Below are 20,633 nucleotides of genomic sequence, written 5' to 3' on the forward strand. Positions count from 1 at the left end.
TATTTTTCCAGGTGTCAATTTCCAGCAATAGAAAAGGAACACACAGCGAAGTTCATGCCACAGTGCCAAAATAAAAGTTCTGCTGCAAATTTGGGTCGACTGCCTTACAGAGAGTTTTATACTCCTTAAAGACAACAGACTAGTCTTTGAAGAGAATGAATGGTCTATCGTTTATTTTTTTTCTCTCCTTTTTCTTTCAGTGGACATGAAAGAACTCAGGCCTTGCAGACAAATTTGCCAGCAGCACATCTCTGCACAGTCCTGGCACGGTCAGAATTAACATGTGTCTTCTTTGTGATGGACATGCATTTGCCTTCATTTTTCCTTCCATTCCCTTATTCAAGTCTGTGTTTCTAAACTGCCAACTGCGTTTTAAGAGCACACTCATACCTTTAATCATTTTCAGAGTGATGTCCAGTCCTGAAGGAAGGCTTTGAGATATGATGAAGGCAGTATCAAGAGCTTTTGYCCCAGCTCTGCCTTCAGTAATGATGCACATGCGAGATGGCCTTACGTGGGCAGAGGGTCTCACAAACCGAGCCCCCACTCTGGGCTGGAATTTATTTCACACACTGAGATCCAACCAGGAAACCCAACAGAAGCGTTTATCCTTCTCCAGCCCAGATTAGCTCAGGATCTTGTCTCCTGCCCTTCCCTACTTTGCTCTCCATTTTAAAAACCTGTTTTCTCCCAGTAAGTACTGTTATTTTGAGCCGATTTTCTTTCTCTGGGCCATTCAGTGCTTTATATGCTTCAAATGAGAGTCATCTTGTCTACATATTTTCTCACTGTTCTCATTTAAATATGTGCCTGCATTATTTACATTTTAATAAAAGTTATAGAAAATAATACACTGTGCTAATATTAATCACTAGTAATATTAGTGCCACATGTTTAATACTCACCAAGTAAACGTGCTGTCTTTCATACAAGATTTGTTTCCTCTCTCAGACACACACCAGACAGAGAATTCTCACCAGAGCCAGGGGCTCTAAAAGCAGGCTAAGTAATGACAAGCAGCTATGGATACAAATCACTAACATTTTGGCTTTAGAGAAACTTGACATTTTGGACTATTCTGGCTCATTAAAGTGATACTTCCCGGATTGATTTCACGAGAAAAGCAGCATTGCAGTAAGCAGAACCACCACAAGGGAAGGCAAGTTACAAACCRGGATGTAGATGATAAAACTACTAGAGTTCACTACAAGAAGGAAAAAAAAAGACTGTTCTACCTGCAGTTAGAGCAACACATCCTTTCTACCCATATGGTACACCAGACAGCAGGCACAATGTGAAAATTAACAGCTGGTCACCATCACCTAAACAAATGTCTGTGTTGTAAATTTTGATGTTTTCTGGAGCCTTCTTACTATCACCTCTTAATGTACAAAGTTTCACAGAAACTGTAATGTAGCATGTTAAGAAAAGCACAATAATGTTTCTTTACCTTGGAAGTTTATCTAGCAGAGTCTTCAGCTCATCACATATAAGCTTAACAAGGCCACTGTTTATGTTTTGATATGAAACATCAATCATGAAGATATAAGCAGGTGGTTTTGGAGGCTTGTTGTTCTGCAAGGGAAAAAAAAAGAAAGATAATCACTCACAGGAAGAACTAGACAGTGCCCTGTTATGTCCAACAAATACGATTGACAGATTGTACCATCAAGGCAATCTAAAACCAGTGCTCAGTAATGCTACGTATCATAGTGATTATTGCAGTAAGATGTTCCATACTGGGTAAAGACCATTCCAGGAATAAAACATGATTACCAGAAAATAACATTCTAATGGAATAAAATGTGAAAAGAGTGACAGCTTACTGGATAAAATGGAACATTAACATTTTATGTAGGAATTCAWTTTTTTAAATAAATTTGTCTTTCTGCTCTTTTCTGTATCTCATACTGTTTTATCATTCCCTGTACACTGACATAGTTTCATTTTGTTAATATGAATATTTAATTTTCACTAGCATTTGCCCCTAACAACTGTTAAATACTAAATTAAACTGAAAAACAGAAATACAACTTAGCGGTTATACCAGATTTAAAACATCTCAGCCCTTAGCACTGCTAAGAGACGATTATCAACATCGTGGCTGGCTCATGTACCACTGTGTCGTGGACACCTGAGAAAACCGTACTTTTAAGAATAAACTATTTTTCTCTAAGATATATAAAGCACGGACTAATGTTCAGTGTACGTAGCTGCTGAATACATAGCAGTGACTTGGACTGGTATGTATTCCTTTGGGCATAACTTCTTGCTCTTAAGCTCTTACTCAGAACGCCAGTGGCACAGCAATCACACACATGTAGTACTGTGACAACAGTCTATAACTAACAAGCAGCAAGCTGTAGCTTTTCTCCCTCAGTAAAGCAAACTAACACAGACGTACCCAGGAAAAGCAAGCATAACASCAATCTTCACAGGCCTCGCTATAAGCCTAAGAACAGCTTTCCATATTTCTATTAAACAAGTAGTGGTCATTAATTGGTGTCAAATGCTGGTCAACTTGCCCTTACAGTCATATAAACTATTTCACAGCCTTCACACAAATTCTGGCCACTTGAGTTATACTTATTACAAATCAAACCCAGAAAACTAACCCTTTACTTATGACTTATCCACAGTACCCAGAACACTTTACACTAAACTTCATACTATATCCTTGGTCTCACTTCATTTGAATTAGGTAATACAAGATAAACTTGAGTGAAATAAAACCAGATGTGTTTTTTTTTTAAAGCTGTTTTCTGTATCTAGATGCAAATTTCAAAAACTATATCGAACATTATTTTCTAAACTGACATATCACACCACCTTGCTAACCACTAAGGATAAGGATTCCTTGCCTAATTTCTGACATAACATATGTAGAAAAAAGAACTGTGCTCTTCCCACGTACGCTTAGCAGGAGCACAGTAATGCAACACAGCTGTTATTTGTTAACATTTTTTGTAGCTCTTCATCCCTGTCATTTGATAAGCACAAAAGGAAATGACTTTTCAGTTTAGGTTTTAAACTAGATGAAAAAATTAAACTTTGCTAACACAGCAAAATGAAAAACAAATTACAAAATAACCAAAATAATATTGCTAACTTTTCTACCACCCATGACTTTGCACTTCCAGGGAAAGTCTCTACTTATTAACAGGTTTCATTCTCCCTCTTTTTCTTTTTTTTTTTTTTTTGGGCATTCTGCAAGTTTATACAACAGGATCTTTGCAACAGAAAGACTGCACTGGACTAATCAAATAAACTCCTTGGTTTGAGCTGTATGACAAAAGCCTCTGCACTGAAAGCTGCATTACACAGAATAGTGCTCTGGAGTAGACAACAAGGACTGTCAAAATGACACGGAGCCTTCAGCACTCTGGAGTTCGCCGAAGCTTCACCGACTTTGGTGGCCCTGCACCAGGCAAGCACTAACCCAGGGCCCCTGCTTTTACTTCTGTAATGCCTCACTACAGCTCCTTAGTTCTCTCTTGCTCTGGGGTTAACCCAAATCTCAAAGAAATTCATAAAGCGGTCTCCAGGATCCCACCGGAGTTTGAATCAGTCTCCTTGTGAGAGACCAGAACTAAACAACCTGCTCATTTCCTGTGGAAGAGCAGTAATTTGCTGGTCTGAAGTCCGTGGATGTTACTGGTATCTACTTCAAGACTTCATAGAACACAACTGTCTTAATTCTATCGCAGTCTCAATCCACTGACATTTATTGCACTGACAGGAAGAAAATTCTTGCCTGTCAGCAACAACTGAAAAAAATAAAAAAAMCCCACACTCATACTGCAGAGAGACAGTCACACTTACAACTTGCAAGCGCAGCTAAAATCTCTAAAAGTTTAAGTAATTTATACTTTGGGAAATATTAAATAAAGTTCTCTAATAAAATCAGCTACAAATACTAGCAGTGACTTGACCAGTCTTTGGACAAAGTCCTTAAGTGAGCTTACAAAAGAAGAAAGCTAACCCATTCCACTTGAACTTAATTTTTCATCAAAACACTAAAACTACTCATGTCAGGGGAAAAAAAAAAAAAAAAAAAAGAAGGTCAAATTCCCATGCTAAAGTTTCAAAGTTGGGAAGGCAATTTAGATATGCATCTGTCTTCAAAATAACAAAAGACACACAGCTAAAATTCAACATTGCGCTGGAATTTCAGCTCTATCCTCTAAACAGTGCAGCCCCTTGCGAGGACGCAAGCAATGCCCCAGCTGAACACCCCTGACCCATGGCCTTGCTGCACTGTTTGCTATTCTGGCTTGATAGTCTGATAGCAGCAGCATGAAAGAACAGCACGCAGTATTGTCAGCTTAAACTCTGTGCATCCATCTCTTTTATTAAATGTTTCTAGACTCTGCCATTCAGCTTACACGTGYGTTTGCTCTAATGCTGGTATTTAAAGGACTTCGTTTGTTTTGACATAAAATTATAATTTTGCATATTGGAAATACTCACCCGGCAATAATCCAAGGTAGCAACATATTCATAAGATCCTAGAGATAACTCAGGCCTTTCATAGTGGTCTACCCGCCGGCCAATGTGGTCCAGATGTTGAAAGAAGAATGGAGGAACTGAAAAAAACAAAATGAGAGAGTAAAAAAAAGGATTTATATTTTGGGGTGAGAAGAACCGCCCAACAATTCTTCCAATAAATACAAGGAATTAATAAAGACTCTTCCTTCGCTGATCAAAGGATGTGCGCAAATGCTTAGCAAGACTGCGATTTTTTTTAAGTTTTAGATCAATTTGATTTACGAAAAAAATCAAAACAAAACACTGTAGTAACATGCCCTCCTCTTGAATCTGAAAGACAAGYCATATTTCCCTATAAATGTTCTTCCAGTCCTACACTATTCAAAGCCTAAGTAGGTAGAAGGTACAGGTTATTTACACAGGCTGCAGTCTGCCATTCTCAGGTTATAGACTAGCAGCAGCTACTTTGTTAGGAGATACTGTCCATTCAAAATTTAATTTAGATCCCAGAAGCCTGCAGAGGAGCAGAGCTAATTATCAGACTTTTCCTGCAACCTGGGCCACATTATCCAAAATTCTGCTTTATCAGGACTAGCACTATAAGGTTTACAACCCTGCCTGCTGTACAGCAAGCCCATCAAGTCCATTATATTCGGATCTCTCTATAAGTGAAGACAAAAGATGCAGAACTCAACTCCAAAGAACCATTAAGAAATCAAGTAGCTTTGCCACCAACAATGTATATGCAGCTAGTCCAATGGCTAAAGTCAGACTGAGGAAGTCATCTCTGGATTTTATCTTCTCATTCCTTGATCGATATGGATTTAAAATACTTATTTTTTTAGGTTTTTGCTGCCTGTTAAAAAAAAACAAGTTGTGGGGGGGTACTTACCTAGTTTACAGGATATTTTTAGGCCTTATTGAGGTCTTTTTTTTAAATGCTTTCAAATTTAGATGAACGGCCCTGTATAGAGCAAGATTTAAACTGACACTTCAGTTAAAAGCTGTTACTTAAAATGCTCACAAAGCATTCAAACTTCTGTTTACAAGAGTTTAAATCACTAACAAACCACGAAATTTGTTATCTTGCACAAGCATTTGGGCCTCGGGCAGAAAAGAAGTTGGAATGAGTCTGTGAAGGTTCACATTTCAGAGCTGAGAAGATTACTGTATTAGGGAAAGCACTATACTGCTGGGATCCAGCTGAGGAAATCCAACTTGATACAAACGGCTAGAAAGGCTAGTTCTGGCAAAGCTTTGGGACTTAGCCAAAAGCACAAGAGCACTTATGAGTCACATGCAGCACACTTGAACAAATATGGCATGGTATCTTCTGTGAAAACCAACACGTGTCACTGTAAGATTAATAGGCTATTTAACCGTTGAATCTACAGTCATGGAAAGGACTATTCTGACATAGTTCTAAATATTTAGTTCTTGTTTTAACAGTTAAATTTCTTTAAAGGAGTTCATTTTTCTACACAAAAGTTGTTTTCAGTTAGCAACATACAATACAGCAACTTTGAGGCCTGTGTTGACATTGTTTTTAAATAACATTTTAATCATATCAGACTGGACTTCATGATTCAGCATTGTTATTTTTTCTTACATTTCTTTTTTAAACTTGCACTGAACAAATGTTTATAGGTATCTTCTTGGCTGGTATTTTTTCATTTTGAAATAGGCCTAGTTACTGCATCTCACTGAACTACTTTCTCTGCAGTCAGCAAGTTCACAGCAAGTCAGCAATACAGTTTCATTTTAGCTTTATGGCATTACTATGAACCATAACTCAGAGGACTCTTACCATCATTTACACAATTGCAAAATCCACACTGGTATCTTCTTCCACCTTCAATGAACTGCATGAAGGGACACATATAAGCTTTGCATCTGTTGCATCGGATTGGTCCAGTCTCCCCATGGTTTACAAGATAAAGAGGTGTCTAGATTAAAAAAAGTACACAATGTTGTAAGAAGCAATGCAAGCTTGATATCAAACAAAGCCAGGTAGAAAGCTGCTGCTCTGACTTAACTCTTATCAGATATCACCTGGAGCAAGAGATCACTGTTGACCATTTTCTGAAATTCCACAGTACAGCTGGCTCAAGCCCAGAGGTCTCATGCAGTCTGAGGAGCCAGAACATTCAGATTTGGCCCCGCAAAGATATTTTTCTCCTTCCAGCTTTATTGCAGGTCCTGAGCAGGATTAGGTGAACTGTTGCAGCCAAACGATAAAGAGAACTTGTCTAGACTGCACTAACCCTGTTTTCACTTAAACGAACAATGCATCTTGCTTAGGAAAACATGAAACAAACATCATTTGTACCTTCCAGTAGGAATGACAGGGGCTAAACTGACAGCTTCACGAGCCTATTCAGGTATTTATCACAAAATGAAACAAGGATTCACACCAAAAGCTATGATAAGAGCTCATCTAGCCTTGCAGCAGTGTCCGATAGGAGCCAGCCCAGCCTACAGAACTGTGAAGGCTCCAGAAATTCAGCGCTCTTGGCTGGCTGCTTCTCCGAAGGGCTTCTGCAACTTGCCAGGAGAGCCGCTGGCCTCAGCTTTTTTGCTCTATCAGGCTGCGCTTTCCCCAAGGAAATCTGATTGCTCATCTCTTGTACGTGCCCTTCTCAAACAAGCATTTGCTAAGACAGCATCTAATATTTTCTCCTAAATACCTCCCCTGCTAACAGTGCCATGTTATGTGCTCTACTAAGGTTGATATGTTGTCAGGGTTACCAGCTGGAGAAGATTTAGAAGCAATACTAATATTTATTGAAGGAAAGAACATAAAGCAAGCGAACAGAGCATCTCAAACACTTGTCAGTTTAATTGCATTGACCATGCTTGCTTACAGTCCCTGCCGAAACCACAGCTCACGGAGAACATTTCCCAGATGGCTCTTTCACTAATAACTGTGCAGCACTTGGAAGATTCCTGCGATTGTAATTCATCCATTTGAAAAGTCATACTTGAAACCATTATACAAATGGAAATTTGTTTGATTATCTCTGAAACTTTACTATACACAAATGTTTTCTGCATTTGTCTTTTTCACACACACCCCCCCCCCCCCCCCACTCCCCTTAATCCCAACTAAACATCTCTGAGCATCTCTGAGTAAAATATAAATCCAGTTTTGGGCCACAAGACAGATCTCYACAAGAGGAAAAATGCTGACAGTGTCTGAATGCTAAAACTTTCCCACTAGCATATTCATTTATTCTTCTTTTTATTTGCCTCTTCTTACAGAATGCACGCATTTCATTTATTATACACTTTTATCTTTTATTGGAGCATAGGAGCCTCTAAATAACTAGAAAATTGTACTTGTCCTTTTAGCATTTGTAGGTTACAGTACATTTCATTGCTTGTTTATACTTTATGGAGACACTTACTTTACTTCTTTATTTCTCCCATGGACTTAATGCTTTTACCCAGGATTTTATACATATGACTAGATTTTACTACATGGGTTTTAAAGTGCTCCCTCCTGCTCTACTGAGGTATGATTTTACTTTGTACCCTTTCTTTTCTGAGAATAATGTTTAATACAAATTAACCAGTAATGTCAGCTGGCAAACTACCAGGGTCACTTCTCAGATAGGACAGCCCAGGCTATAAAACCTGTTCACCAGCCTTGATCATTTAATAGGTTTTAAAACTGCTGGGTTTTGCTCATTACTTGGTAATTTTCTGCTTATCGTTCTTTTGTATTAGTTTAATGAGGCCTGGATCTTGTTTGGAGGCAATATCATCACATCATCTGATCTGGTACAGAAAAAACAAAGTCTATTCCTGATGTTCTTATATGCACCGTCTTAGTAATTTTAAATACAAATTTGAAACATTTAGCTTCATCCAAGAAGAATTTTACTATGCATTTAAAAAATAAATTTTTGGAAATAGTAGAAAGAAAAATATATTTTTTTCTGCTCTTTTCATATTTGGAGTGGAATATTTATTTTCCCTCTCTAAGCTTTTTAAAAACAAACCAAAGCAGTCAAGGGGACGGTTCCTTTTGAATATGCAGGTTTAGACCCCCAATAGCCTAAAGCTGCTGTCTGCAAATATTTATGTACATGTTTACCTCTGTGTATCAAATGGTTGTCTTCAAGTCACTCAGCACTCTGTACAGTGCACGAAGTTAAATCACGTGCTCAAGGCTTAAAAGAGCAGTTCCCACAGGCAGTGTTCTCTAAACTTTTACTAGGTTGGATTCTGCATTGTCTAACCCAGAGAAATAAAGGATGAAATACCAATGAAATCAAATGACTGAAGCAGGCTGTTTTGATTCCTAATAAACTTGTAAAACCTTCAAAGGAAAACGCATCCAAAAAGCATACGGAATAGCATTTCCATCTGTATGGGAATTTAAAAAATGAAATAACACACATGCATTAAAAAAGTGAATAAAGTGTCACCATGCAAAGCCAAAAGCAATGCTGCTAAATGAGAAAGTCTTTTGTTTCATGTGCTCTGCTCTCTGTAGATGTCACTGTATACCAGAGGATAGAGAAACATTTGCTTATGCTCCCCTTAGTAGTCAGCGGCAAACTCTCAGAGAAGTGGTGGAATAGGAAAAGAAAAATCCAAAAAATCTTAGAGGTTCTATTTTTCCTGAAAACCAGTGCAATATTCTTTTACTTTTTTCTGTCTATTAAATTATGAGCGTTCTTTCATATCCTCCTTGAAATCTCTACTAATGAAAATTGATTCAAGTTAGATATCTATTAAAGTTACTTGGATATTAGCTATACTTTTATGTTAGGTCCTTATACCTCTCTTCATTCTTATCTTTCCACAATCCTTTTCTATTTGGATGAGCCAAAAAAGGAGAGAGAGACAATCTCACAAAATTGTACTCTTAGATATTGTTTGGTGATCCTCTGGCACTGCCAAAATATAAACGCTTGTCAAAAACAATGATTAAAATAAACACGATAGCAAAAATCTGAGGTGGACTGGACATATGTAAGGGGTGCCTATTACACCAACTGGAAAAATCAGTTGTGCTTGGAGGCAGGACATCGTGGTCTTTCAGGAAAGCAAAGGGGGATTGGGCAGGAGATGGGAAATGTTCTGACACATCTGCATAAACTTTCTCTTCTCTRGAAGCTCGAGGTCTCACTGGAGTACAAGTACTGAAAGCCGATCCTATAAACCATAACTTATCTCATTATTAGTCCAAATATAGCTAGGAACCCAAGAGCTTTATTTTGTACATATTTCAGCAAGAACATCTTTTAGGAGTCAGGGAAATATCAAAAAGCAATTGTTAGACATGGGTGGCACAGCTCCAAAATGAAACACTTCCATATCATTTACCAAAAGGACAGTAACCTACACTTCAATGTCTCAGAAAGCTGAATCACTAAATGTGCTATTAAAAGATCCAACCCACGCCGGCGAGTTCCCTGCGAGTTGAGCAAAGTATCACTTTATTCACACTGCAGGATCAGGGCAACAGCTGGAAACTATTAAGTGTAGAAGAAAGGCTGTGATAAAGCTCTAGATCATCATGGCACAGCTCAGGAAAGGTACTGTAAAGAGAGATCCGAGAAGAGAAAGAGCCTCTGTCTAGAGAAAGAGACATACACAAACATGGAAGAAAACGAGCCATTTATCATGCAGCAAAGCAGTAAAGCCAGCATGCTATCTGTTTGCATTGCCGGTTTGCATATATAGACAAGGCTGCAGAGATGTACTTTATATCTGCACTGCAGGCTGGTGCTCCGCGTGGGCTCTCCAGGCACGTGCCTTTCCCTGCGTACCTCGGCCAAGGCAGATTCCTAGCTGCTTCTCACCACACGCCCTAGCAGTGCAGCAGCGGCTCAGCAGTAGGGACCGTATTTTTGCCCTTAGTTTTACTCCATCGCTGCTCAGGTGCCTTTAAACGACAGGAGCGCTCTCACATCGAAATGCGGCCCCCAGAGCCCGCCAAGCCCCGCTGTGTCCCAGGGGAACGGGCTTCCCACGAGCACTGGCTTCAAGAAGACCAGCGCCTGTCCCTCACACCCCTTCTGTCCCCTCCAAGTGGGACAGTTTGCCACCAGTTCCCCTCTGTCTTTTTGAGGTTTGGTACCATATAAAGTCACCCAGGGATGCTCCACACAATGTAATGTTGCACACTGCACATGACAAGCTGCTGGCAGATATCAGGAGACAAACGATCATGGCAACATATTCAAACAAACACCCAGATTGAGAGGATCCAAGATTTTAAGATGTTACCTAGCAGCCATTTTCAGATGCTGGCTTTTTGTTTCCAAAGGAGATTAAATCTCACAGGTTTGGGAAGCTGTAAAGAGACCCGTCTTTTGATGATTTCAGGTATGACAGTTGCTTAAAATTATACTCAGCAATACAGGAGCAAATAAAACATTCTGTAATTCCGATGTATAGTAAACCTTAAACATTGTACTTGTACCTCTGCGTATCAGAAAAATAGACACAAAACTACCAGCTTTTCAATCCAAACAGCAACTCCCAGCTCAATCAGTAGCATTTCTAGAGCTTTTAACAACTCTCATGCAAGTTTCTTTATTAAAACAGAGAATAGAAAATTTTAAGATAAACTATACACTTTCAGATGAACAGAGGAAAATAGCTGTTTGAGTGTAGTACCACTGCCTCATCCAAATCTTACATTTAACTATTGCAGTAACTAGAGGAGGAAAAAAATTGTCAGGATAATCAGAGGAGACTGAAATGTAAGATTTATGGGTTTGGGATTCATGATACAGGGTTTTGTTCCCCTCCACGCAACAGTCTTTCTCCTAGTACTAATGGTGATCTTTTTCTTCTCTACTCTCCTACACATTGTATGCTCCTCTTTTCTCCTCTAACTACATCATGATATGCTTTTGGGAAAGATTAACCAGTCAACAAATAATCCGTGGGTTTTGAGTTGCTTTACTAATTTGCATTAAAATGTTAAATAATCTCTGAGATCTCCTTATAGCCTTTTATCAGAAAGCATTCCCTCTGAAGTCAGAAATGACTTTGCCTATTCTTGGGTTTTTAGATGCTAAACACTACCAGTCTCCTCAGCCGATATGACTCCAACCCCAAATCTGCACTATGTCCACTGCAAGGTTCACTGTAGGTTCAAACCCTCTTTGTAACCACTGCTTTTTTATCTCTCCTCTTCTTTGCTTGCCTCACTGATGCACAGCTGAAGCATCAACCACATCATGCATCGCCTGTCTCAAGCCTGATCTCTACAGATCACAGGATGAAGAAGTTCATTCAAACCTTTTTGCTCAAATGCTCAATGCTGAAATTATAGTGCATGGCTAGTGAGTATCAAGTCAGCACTGCACAGGGGACAAGATCCAGTTTGTACGAAAATAGACACTCACTGATATCACTGAACCCATCTCTCTGCGCAATCTTTACTCAATCAGTGCTCCCTTTTTATTCAGCTGGTTGCAAATACTACCCTGAGAGTAGCAGTATGAAAAGGATAAATACAGGCTCCTCTATTCAACACGGGGAAGATTTTTACAAGCTCGAGAATGGGGGAAATACAATAAAACTTTGGCATAGGGAAGTTATCCTTCCTATTAGCAAAGTAAGAACTGGCTTTTAAAAGCCAGGTAASCTTATTCTTTAAAACTACCACATTACACAACTGATAGAAGACAAAAACAATGTTTATGTTTACTATCTATGCTCAAGAGAGGCACCGCATGTAGTGCTACCGTGGATCGCAGGCAAGGAGGGGCGAGCGCTCTTAACARGACAGCGCTCTCCAGCACTTCTCAGCTTTGAAGAGCTGCCTGTTATTTAGCTGTAGAACATGCTGTATCTCAAGTGAGGGTYAGCAGTCAGCATTAACCAAGGATAKAAGCAGGAACAAAAATGGATAAGCAACAAACGGTGGGGAACAATAGGCTTCCAAAATGTGAGCACTTTAAAACAATCAGATCTCATATAGGACCCATCTCAGTTCAGTCTACGCTCCTCCCAGCAAAATGGGAGACTGCTGCAGAGGCAAATACAAGAGATGGAATCAGAGAGGCAAGTCTCTGTCACCCCCACCTCTCTCCTGTTAGCACCCTTACACGTGATAAGCACATGTTAAATCACATGAGGAGTCAGCTTCATGCCTGTGTTAATGCAGTGCTCCACTTCCCACACATCAGCCCCACAACAGCTCCATCACTGCACTCCTTGTTTGGCATTTTTTTGGCACTATTATCACACTAATTGCAAGTCACAGAAAATAAGAAAGACAGCTTTTAAGAAGCCTCTCTACAAACATGGTAAGTAATAATTGCAAAGCAGATAGTTTAGCTTTAATGGTCAAAGCAGCTTCATAATAAAACCAGAAGTCTGATTTTCAGTGGGATGGCACTCTAGTATTTTCCTCTGTCTGGCTTGACATTCACTTAGCACAGAATGCGAGGAGAAGATACTTTACTACCACGGGCTGCAAAAAATAAAAATGATACCTAAAAAAGGGCATCTTTACTAATTCTTATTAGGTCTGTAAAAATATGATGCTAAATATCTTCTAAAGTATTTTCAAGAGAGCAAGGCAGAGTTTGGGCTCAAATTACTAGTGCTATTGACTTCTCCTTGACAGGCCCTGTCTTTTACATGTGCTGAATGGTTACATCAATGCTAGTAAATCCTCACTATTTCTCAAGGTTGCTAAATACATGACAAATCCAGCACCACTATTTTAAATATAGGCACAGCCTACTGACATACAAATATAATGGATACACCAGCAGACAAATTCTTGTTTTAAAAGGTTAAAGACCTCTCAACACAAACACAGCTGCTACCATTTCTAACATGTTCAAGAATATCCTTAGGATAACTAATCAAGCAACAATCCAAATAGTGCTCATGGAATGTACAGCTCAAGGTCCGGGGAACAAATATTTAAGTTGATAAACAAATGTGAATGCAACAGTGCGATTTCTGAGGCAACACTTCTCCCAGATAAAATGCTGCAGAAGGAGAACATCAGCAAGGTGTTTCACACTTCGGTAGCATGAAGACACCCCCAAACTAGCTAGTGATTTCAGGATTGTTTTGGCCTGTAGGGGCTATTGTCAGCCTCAGAAGCCAAATGTATATTTTTCCATGTGTGTGCACATGTATTTATCTTCACGATTTGAGACAAAAGTAACCATTGCAAGTAATTAACGAGTGGTCCGATGTTTCCGCCTCCTAAATACCCAGAGTTGTTTCTCTGCTGTTACAGGACACTACCGAACCTCTTTAAAGCACGTGACTARTCACATTTGCATGTTTTTGTTTTTACAGCAGAAGCACTCTTCCTTACATTTTTGCATGGCTAAAGAAACTTCAAAAAAACTTAAGACAAATTTCAATTAAAAAAAAAAAAAGATGGGTTTAAGAGTGTTTTAACTAGTTTTGCCTTCCTTTGGGCTTCCTTGATAAATGTTTATTTGTAAACACATTTCTAGGGCTAATTCATTTATTTGCATTGACATCAGAAAGAACTGGGCACACTTAAGGCTTATGTTGCATTCACAGCTGTAGCTACCCACTCACCTCTACCACAGGAGTACACAGCAAAAATAAGGAGGGGTTCTTTTTCTGTTGTTGTTGTTTTTTTAAATGTGGACAAAATGCGACACAGGATATCCTCTTCTCTGAAGTAAGAAGATTTGGAGTGTGTTTAGTGTCCTTTTCAAAAGAAAAGTCATTTCCATATAACATACAAGCTTACTTTTGAAGGTCAGCAGCAAACCTAGCTGTTACCTTAAAAACACTGTATTGGGCAGGAATGTCCACATACATTAGGCAGAACGTTCACACCCCAAAGCCCCCTCCACGAATCTTCACTGCTATGATAGCTGGACACTTCAAGAAGACTCTGGGACCTCCAAATGCTTAAAACGTTTTCATGTTATCASCTTCCTTTCTATGCAATCACCTTCCTTCCTATTCTCTTTTAGTAAGCCCATGCACAGAACAGAGCTCTGAGCCCAAAGAAATGATGTTGGGACATTCTGGAAAAGAAGGTTCAGTCCCTCTTATTTTTCTACAGGACAGTGTTAGAGCCTGCTATGTTAGAACCTAGACATAAGCTGGTGTAATGTTTGTCTGGCGCTGCTCTAGAAATCACAATCAGCTTCCTACTCAACTTAAAAAAGGGAAAAAAAGAATTATTCAAAATCATGTTTCCACATAGTTACATTCAGAACACTGCATGCAGCGGCAAACACGAGACTATGCAGGAAAGTTTCAAAAGCGAAAATATAAATTTTTCATACTGAACCTACTAAACACCAGTGTGTCCTGAGTCTATAACGTTTCCAAGGCAAGAGAGTAACATCCCTGAAAGTTTAATGCTAGAGTTTGCAGTCTTATTCTGTTTAATTCACTGTTGCTGCTGTGATTAACTTTGGCCAGAGCATAAGAGGAGACAACCACCAATTCAGGAGAGCAGCATGCAGTCTGTAGAGYGAAATGCACACCTAGAATGTCAGATCCCTTTTAAGCAACTATTTTGGGTTACAGATCATATCTAGCAATAGCTGAATCTTCCATTTGTGTGCAATTTTAATTGGCAAATGCTAGCTAATTAAGTCGATATTAATTTTGTTTTCCTTCTGTTTGCCTTCCCTATTTACTGTTGCTTAGATATTTTTTATTGTCATTACCATTCTGAAGAACAGACTCAATTCCTAATTTATTTGAAAACTAACTGCACCATTTGAACAAAATCTTCAGAACACCAGTTTCCCTTCAAACTTGTATAAATTAATCAAGAAGTTTCATTACTATTTGAACATAAGGCATGTACAATTGTTAGTTTTCCAAGTCATTGTTCCCCTCTCTCAGAATTACCTCCTTACTAAAATCACCATGGTGCACAGAATAACTTAGCTGCAAAAATATGAAAAGCATTTTTAAAACACACACAAAAAAAAAAAAAAAACAGAAAAATGTAAATCAGTACATTTACTCAAATTAGTAAAAACTCTGCAGACAAAGCCTTTGCTGGCTTTGGCACTGACAGTTCTGTCCTTACACAGCGCAGTTACAGCCTAACAGGCTAACAAAAACGTTTGCCTACACAAGGAAGTCTTGGGAAACAATCCAATTCCAGCCACTTTACTACTAATGCAGCCTAGCCCAGGATGCACTCCCTAAAGAAAGCTTTATCTAAGACAGGATTTACACACCGTCAGTTAAGCACTGCAAAGCCCGGCTTAGAGGCACTGACCTCCAGAGTAGTATAAAGCTCTCTGGTGAGGGATCTGGAGATGGCAGCGAGCTCCGAGAGAACCAGGTATCCTAGACAAGCCCTGTAAAAACCTAGATATCAACCTGCAGACAGCTAGTCTGAAAAACACAGCTACAAGGTTTGTAACACCCTGAACTACGCGAGCRAAGTCTCATGGTCCTCTCCCAAATGAAAGCATCAACAAGGATGCTTGGAAACATGCTTTGCTTTAACATCAGGAAAATGAAGGAATTACACCTAGGCTTGCACTTAATGGGATGGGTATATAGTAGTGAGTTCAGGATATCATTTGCTACTTGATCCTGGACAATCCAGGAAYCAGGACTGTAAAGCATGCAAAGCTGTCCTACCTACTATTTGGAGTTAAAATTATGTACTCACTGGTCTTCAGCTGCTGTTTTTGTTCAGGGGTTCCCATTTAAAGAAGGAAGCTTTTGTTACCTGCACTGAAGAGGAAAAGTCTTCTGTCTTACAGGATAAACTAATTTCAAATAACCTAAACATAGAGGGTCACACGAAGTCTGCACAAAGGAAAAAGGTCAGATTATCTTCAACACTCTGTAAGCTCCGATAAATAAGTTCTGACATTTTATATCCAGTGGTGTTGGATATGAAGAGGAATCTCAATTATGTTAAGTCCCAAGTACATATGGGGATTACAAATCTATAAGCCAACCTGGAAAAGGGTCTGACCTTTCAAAGCAGACAGACAGCAGAGCAAAACTGTTGCTAACCTTTCTTTCAGAACCTTTTCTTCGGAAAGTTTTCTTAACCTTATCACCTTATGCTATAAAACTAGGCTTTCAAGTAGTACGGATAATTTTACTAGCTACCCAAGCAATTCATGTCTAAGGAGACTTACAGTGTGAAATTGCTGAACTACGCATTAAAAAAAAAAACCCACAACATTGCTCATATGAGCTCCAGTGCCCAACAGAAAAGGTGGCAGCAATTAAACTTTACAAAGAATTTCTCAGTGATCCCAGTACTTCTGTTCAGTGAGTTTTACTTCCACAGAAAGCAACAGTAGATACTGCAATGGAGGGGAACATAAAAATACACAGAGATAAATAGAATATGCATGGCATAGTTGACTTTTGAGGAACAACACTACTGAGTTCTGTCAAGAGTCAATCTGCACACAGACAAGCATGACTTTGTTGACATAATGTACTTTGCTTTTGAAAAACATCTTTTGACAGAATTCCTTATCAAGAGTTCTTTAATTAGCTAAGCTCTCCTGAAATCATTAAATACAGGGGAAGGCACCCTGGTAAATAAGTAGCTAAATAGAAGACAGAAGACAAAGGATAAAACACAAAGGATCACTTAAAAAAAAAAAAAAAAAAAAAAAAGGAGGGAGATGTTCTGTTCTGCAATCTGCCTTCTAACACATCCCTAAAGTGATCTGAGCTCCAGAGCAATCAGATGTTTAGTTTATTCACTTTGTGCTGTCTGCAAACCTCATATTCCGGAAATCTCACTCTACTCAAACCAAAGGTGGCATGAGCACATAGCCACTAATAGTTGAGTATTCCTATATAAAAATTTGTTTTAAGGCAAAGCTACAGCCTCCCCAATTGTACCCAATTCTGACGGACACAATTCTGTATGTGAACAGCAGAACCACTGAGTCCCCACTAAGACAAGGGTAGATAATTAGCATGTAGGGATTTTCCCAATTCTTCAGATTCATTTAACATTTGGATGACTCATTTAAACCCAAAGGAATTACCAGGTTACCAACATCCATCTCACTAGCTTTTGTGAACTTTACAAGCACTGAGACAGCCCTAYCTAGGAGGAGTGCCAACATCTCTGCAGAAGAAAGGAAGAGGGGGAAAAACAAATCCTTTCCAAGAATGGTAAAATGGCTTAATGGCTTTAAGCTCACCAATATCAGCACTTGTCAGAAGTTTTAACTTTTTAGTTTAATTTTATTTATTTAATCAGTTAAARAATCAACTGAGAAGAAAAGCGGAACTGAAATATTACATTTCCAACAGTGATTATTTCTACAAAGAAAAATTAAATAACTGAAAGAATAGGCATCAATAGATTGATGACACAAATGTTAAGGAGCAACAAAGAAGGTTGCTTCAGAAATTTAAGTATTTAAAGTCATAGATAATTAGTTGCAGTTATTTATATTTGCTTTTAAAACATGAAATACTCTTTTTGTTAACTTCAGTTAGCAAGCACTATTAAATGTTAAGCAAAGATCACATGATTTATTCACTCTGGAAACATTCACACATCTCCAAAACAAATTCATGTACGGCTTTGTCTGTGGTGATAACTGTGAGAGTTGGTTTATTTTTACAGACTGTTGCTAAAGCAGYGGTGCACTAAAAATAAGTTCTGTCAAACGATGACACTGTATTCTCAAAATCTATAACAAACAAATACTTTTCATAGATCATCCAAATCAGGAGAATGAAGAKGAAGCGTTATTTCAGAATAATGATAAATAATGACTTGATATAGATAAGACTCTGAAATGTCTCTTGCTAGTGAGATTTTTTGGAAAAATGCTTTTTCTTCTAATGACTTATAGCATATAAGTAATGTTCACTAGTCAACAGTTTTCTAGATTGGCTTTAGATTTTTTTTTTTTTGTTGTTGGTAGCAATATTTGAGAGCAATTGGACTCTTGTTTAACAGTTTAGCAACCGAATTGGAATATAAAGAGCACTAGGAGGTACTACTAACTATGAGCGTTTTTTCCCTTCATCTCCAGCCAGAGTACTATTGATTCTTCAGAGTCAAATCTTAAACGGAAGACAAGTGAAAACTACCTAATTTGCAGAGCAAAATGTTCTACAACCTGTAGAAGCTAAGAAGTTACTTAAGAGCTTAGGAGACACTATGATTCCACAGCCTCCCACCCCTGCTACCATGAACACCACTGCTTACAAATAATCCACCAAAATGTTATCAAGTAAGGAAGAAAGTAAGGGGTGTGCACTTACACTCTCCCTCTTATATACACATCTAATTTACCAAYGTCAGTAGACTTAGTTGTTTCATTACTTCATTAAATTACTTCTGCTCAGGCCACCTGAGCAGAACATGACACTTCATTAATGTAATCAACTTTCCCCTCAGTGAAATTAAAATCCATGTTCAAGACAGTCATGTCCAGAAACAAAGAACAAGCCACCTGAAGACTGGCACTGTATCCTCAAGTTACTTAGAAGCTGCTGACCAACCCCAACCCCTTACCTTACAAGGCAAGAGTTTCTTTACTTCTAGCTGCCCTAATATAGTAACGATAGAGACAAAATACTTCAAGAATTCTAGGGTAATGGAGACCACTGTAAATGCAAATATATTTCATATACTACTTTAAATTCATTCTCAGCTGTAACGGTCAGAGCACAACCCCAGTTAGTTAAAAAATACCTATATGGGCAATGCAATGCAGGTCCATTCATGTGAAAATATCCTCATGATAATAAAAATATATATGCAATATTGAAAAAAGGCCAAATGCCTACTGCATCATTGGTTTGATTAAGCGAATCTATAATTCTAGCGAGATATGTGGGTTTCTRAGCTGTTCCTAACCACATAAGCAGCTGCACAAATCATCCATGAGCACTTCACAGCCATGGTCCACTAATCCCTGTAACACTTGCCTTTCTTCTTCCCTCTCTAAAAACAAAAGGAACTSAAATTCTGTGTGTGAGCACCGAGTACACTAGAAATTGCAGAAATGGGGCCCTATCTGCAGCTGAACTACAACAAAGATGAATGAAAGCAAAATATTCAATACAAGGCTAGAAACTACCACAAGTTTAAACAGTTACTATGTACAATCTACTACTTATCAAGAGATAAAGAGATTAGACAGATTCCTATTCTGCACTGAACTCTGTAACATGTGATAAGAATTATCTGCTGGTATCATTAAAAGGCACTTGGAGGCATCCACAAGGAAGAACATTTTGTGCCTTGTAGTTGTTAATTCCAGGCAGAAAGTACCATAGCAGGAAATCCAGAAACACAAATAATCTCCTGAATATATTCCACTTCTCTAAAAAGGCCAGTTTTTTGAAATTAAGTATCTATACAAAATTAAAATGGTTATATATTCCATAAGGAAGACTGTAGCTTCTTTTGGCAACGGCAGTGAAGACAAAGGGCRGGAGCAAGACTTGGAAAAACTGCATCAGCTAAGACTGCCTGGCACTTCCTACATTAACAGCCTCTCTTCAATCCCTGATTTTACCAAGCTSTAGTCATTCAGAGTGAAATTTTCCACACTGGACTTTGGCCAATTTTGAGAGACATTTTTCAGGCAGAGATTTTTAGCCTGTTCTGAGAAAGAGGCTAGGGAAGAATACTCTGGTCTGTACAGGTTAATGAATTAGGCTGACATTTCTTTTGAACAGATGAGAGCACCAGCACTTTGGAACTGGTGGGTCTCTGAGCAGATATTTTTGCCAGCCGCAGGGAAACCCTGCACTTGGCCAAGTCCAAGTGTTTGTACATGCTGCTAATTTACATATACAAAAGAGATTTAGATTTTAGCAACTCATCGATCATCCTATCCAAACACCGTGTGGGAGAGAGGGAATGCATGTGTGGGGGGCATAAATGCCTGGTGCATACCAAAAGYGAAAGACTGATGCGAATGGGGGGCCAGCAGAAAAGCAGACCCAATACATCTCAAAGCTGAGATAAAGACGGCAAGGGAGTAAAGCCTGGCTTGTAAAGTAAAGGGATGGGGAAGCAACAGCAAGAGTTTCATCTGGGAGGAAACAAGGGAATGGAACGGTAAGGGGGACAATAGCAAAATCTGCACATTCCTCGCCACAACTGGATTGAAATCTAAAATTTCTACAAACAAATGGTGAGACTCAGGATCTACAGAAAAAACAGCCATATACCC

At 38.8% G+C, this 20,633-nt stretch overlaps 1 protein-coding gene across 4 annotated transcripts in view; it reads right to left on the minus strand.

Moving 5' to 3' along the window:
• SEC24D (SEC24 homolog D, COPII coat complex component) overlaps nt 1-20,633 on the minus strand; it is a 188,388-nt gene that overhangs the window by 13,637 nt on the left and 154,118 nt on the right. For all 4 annotated transcript variants that reach the window (XM_026034595.1, XM_026034594.1, XM_026034597.1 and 1 more), the window contains 3 exons: nt 6,296-6,434; nt 4,471-4,586; nt 1,451-1,575 (listed from right to left, as the gene is read on the minus strand). In XM_026034595.1, coding sequence (XP_025890380.1) covers nt 1,451-1,575; nt 4,471-4,586; nt 6,296-6,434 — 380 coding nt within the window. The remainder of the gene's footprint in view (nt 1-1,450; nt 1,576-4,470; nt 4,587-6,295; nt 6,435-20,633) is intronic.

The sequence above is a fragment of the Nothoprocta perdicaria genome, unplaced genomic scaffold (genome assembly GCF_003342845.1).
Source record: "Nothoprocta perdicaria isolate Ctin4 unplaced genomic scaffold, notPer1 scaffold_149, whole genome shotgun sequence".
In the NCBI taxonomy this organism is placed as follows: domain Eukaryota; kingdom Metazoa; phylum Chordata; class Aves; order Tinamiformes; family Tinamidae; genus Nothoprocta; species Nothoprocta perdicaria.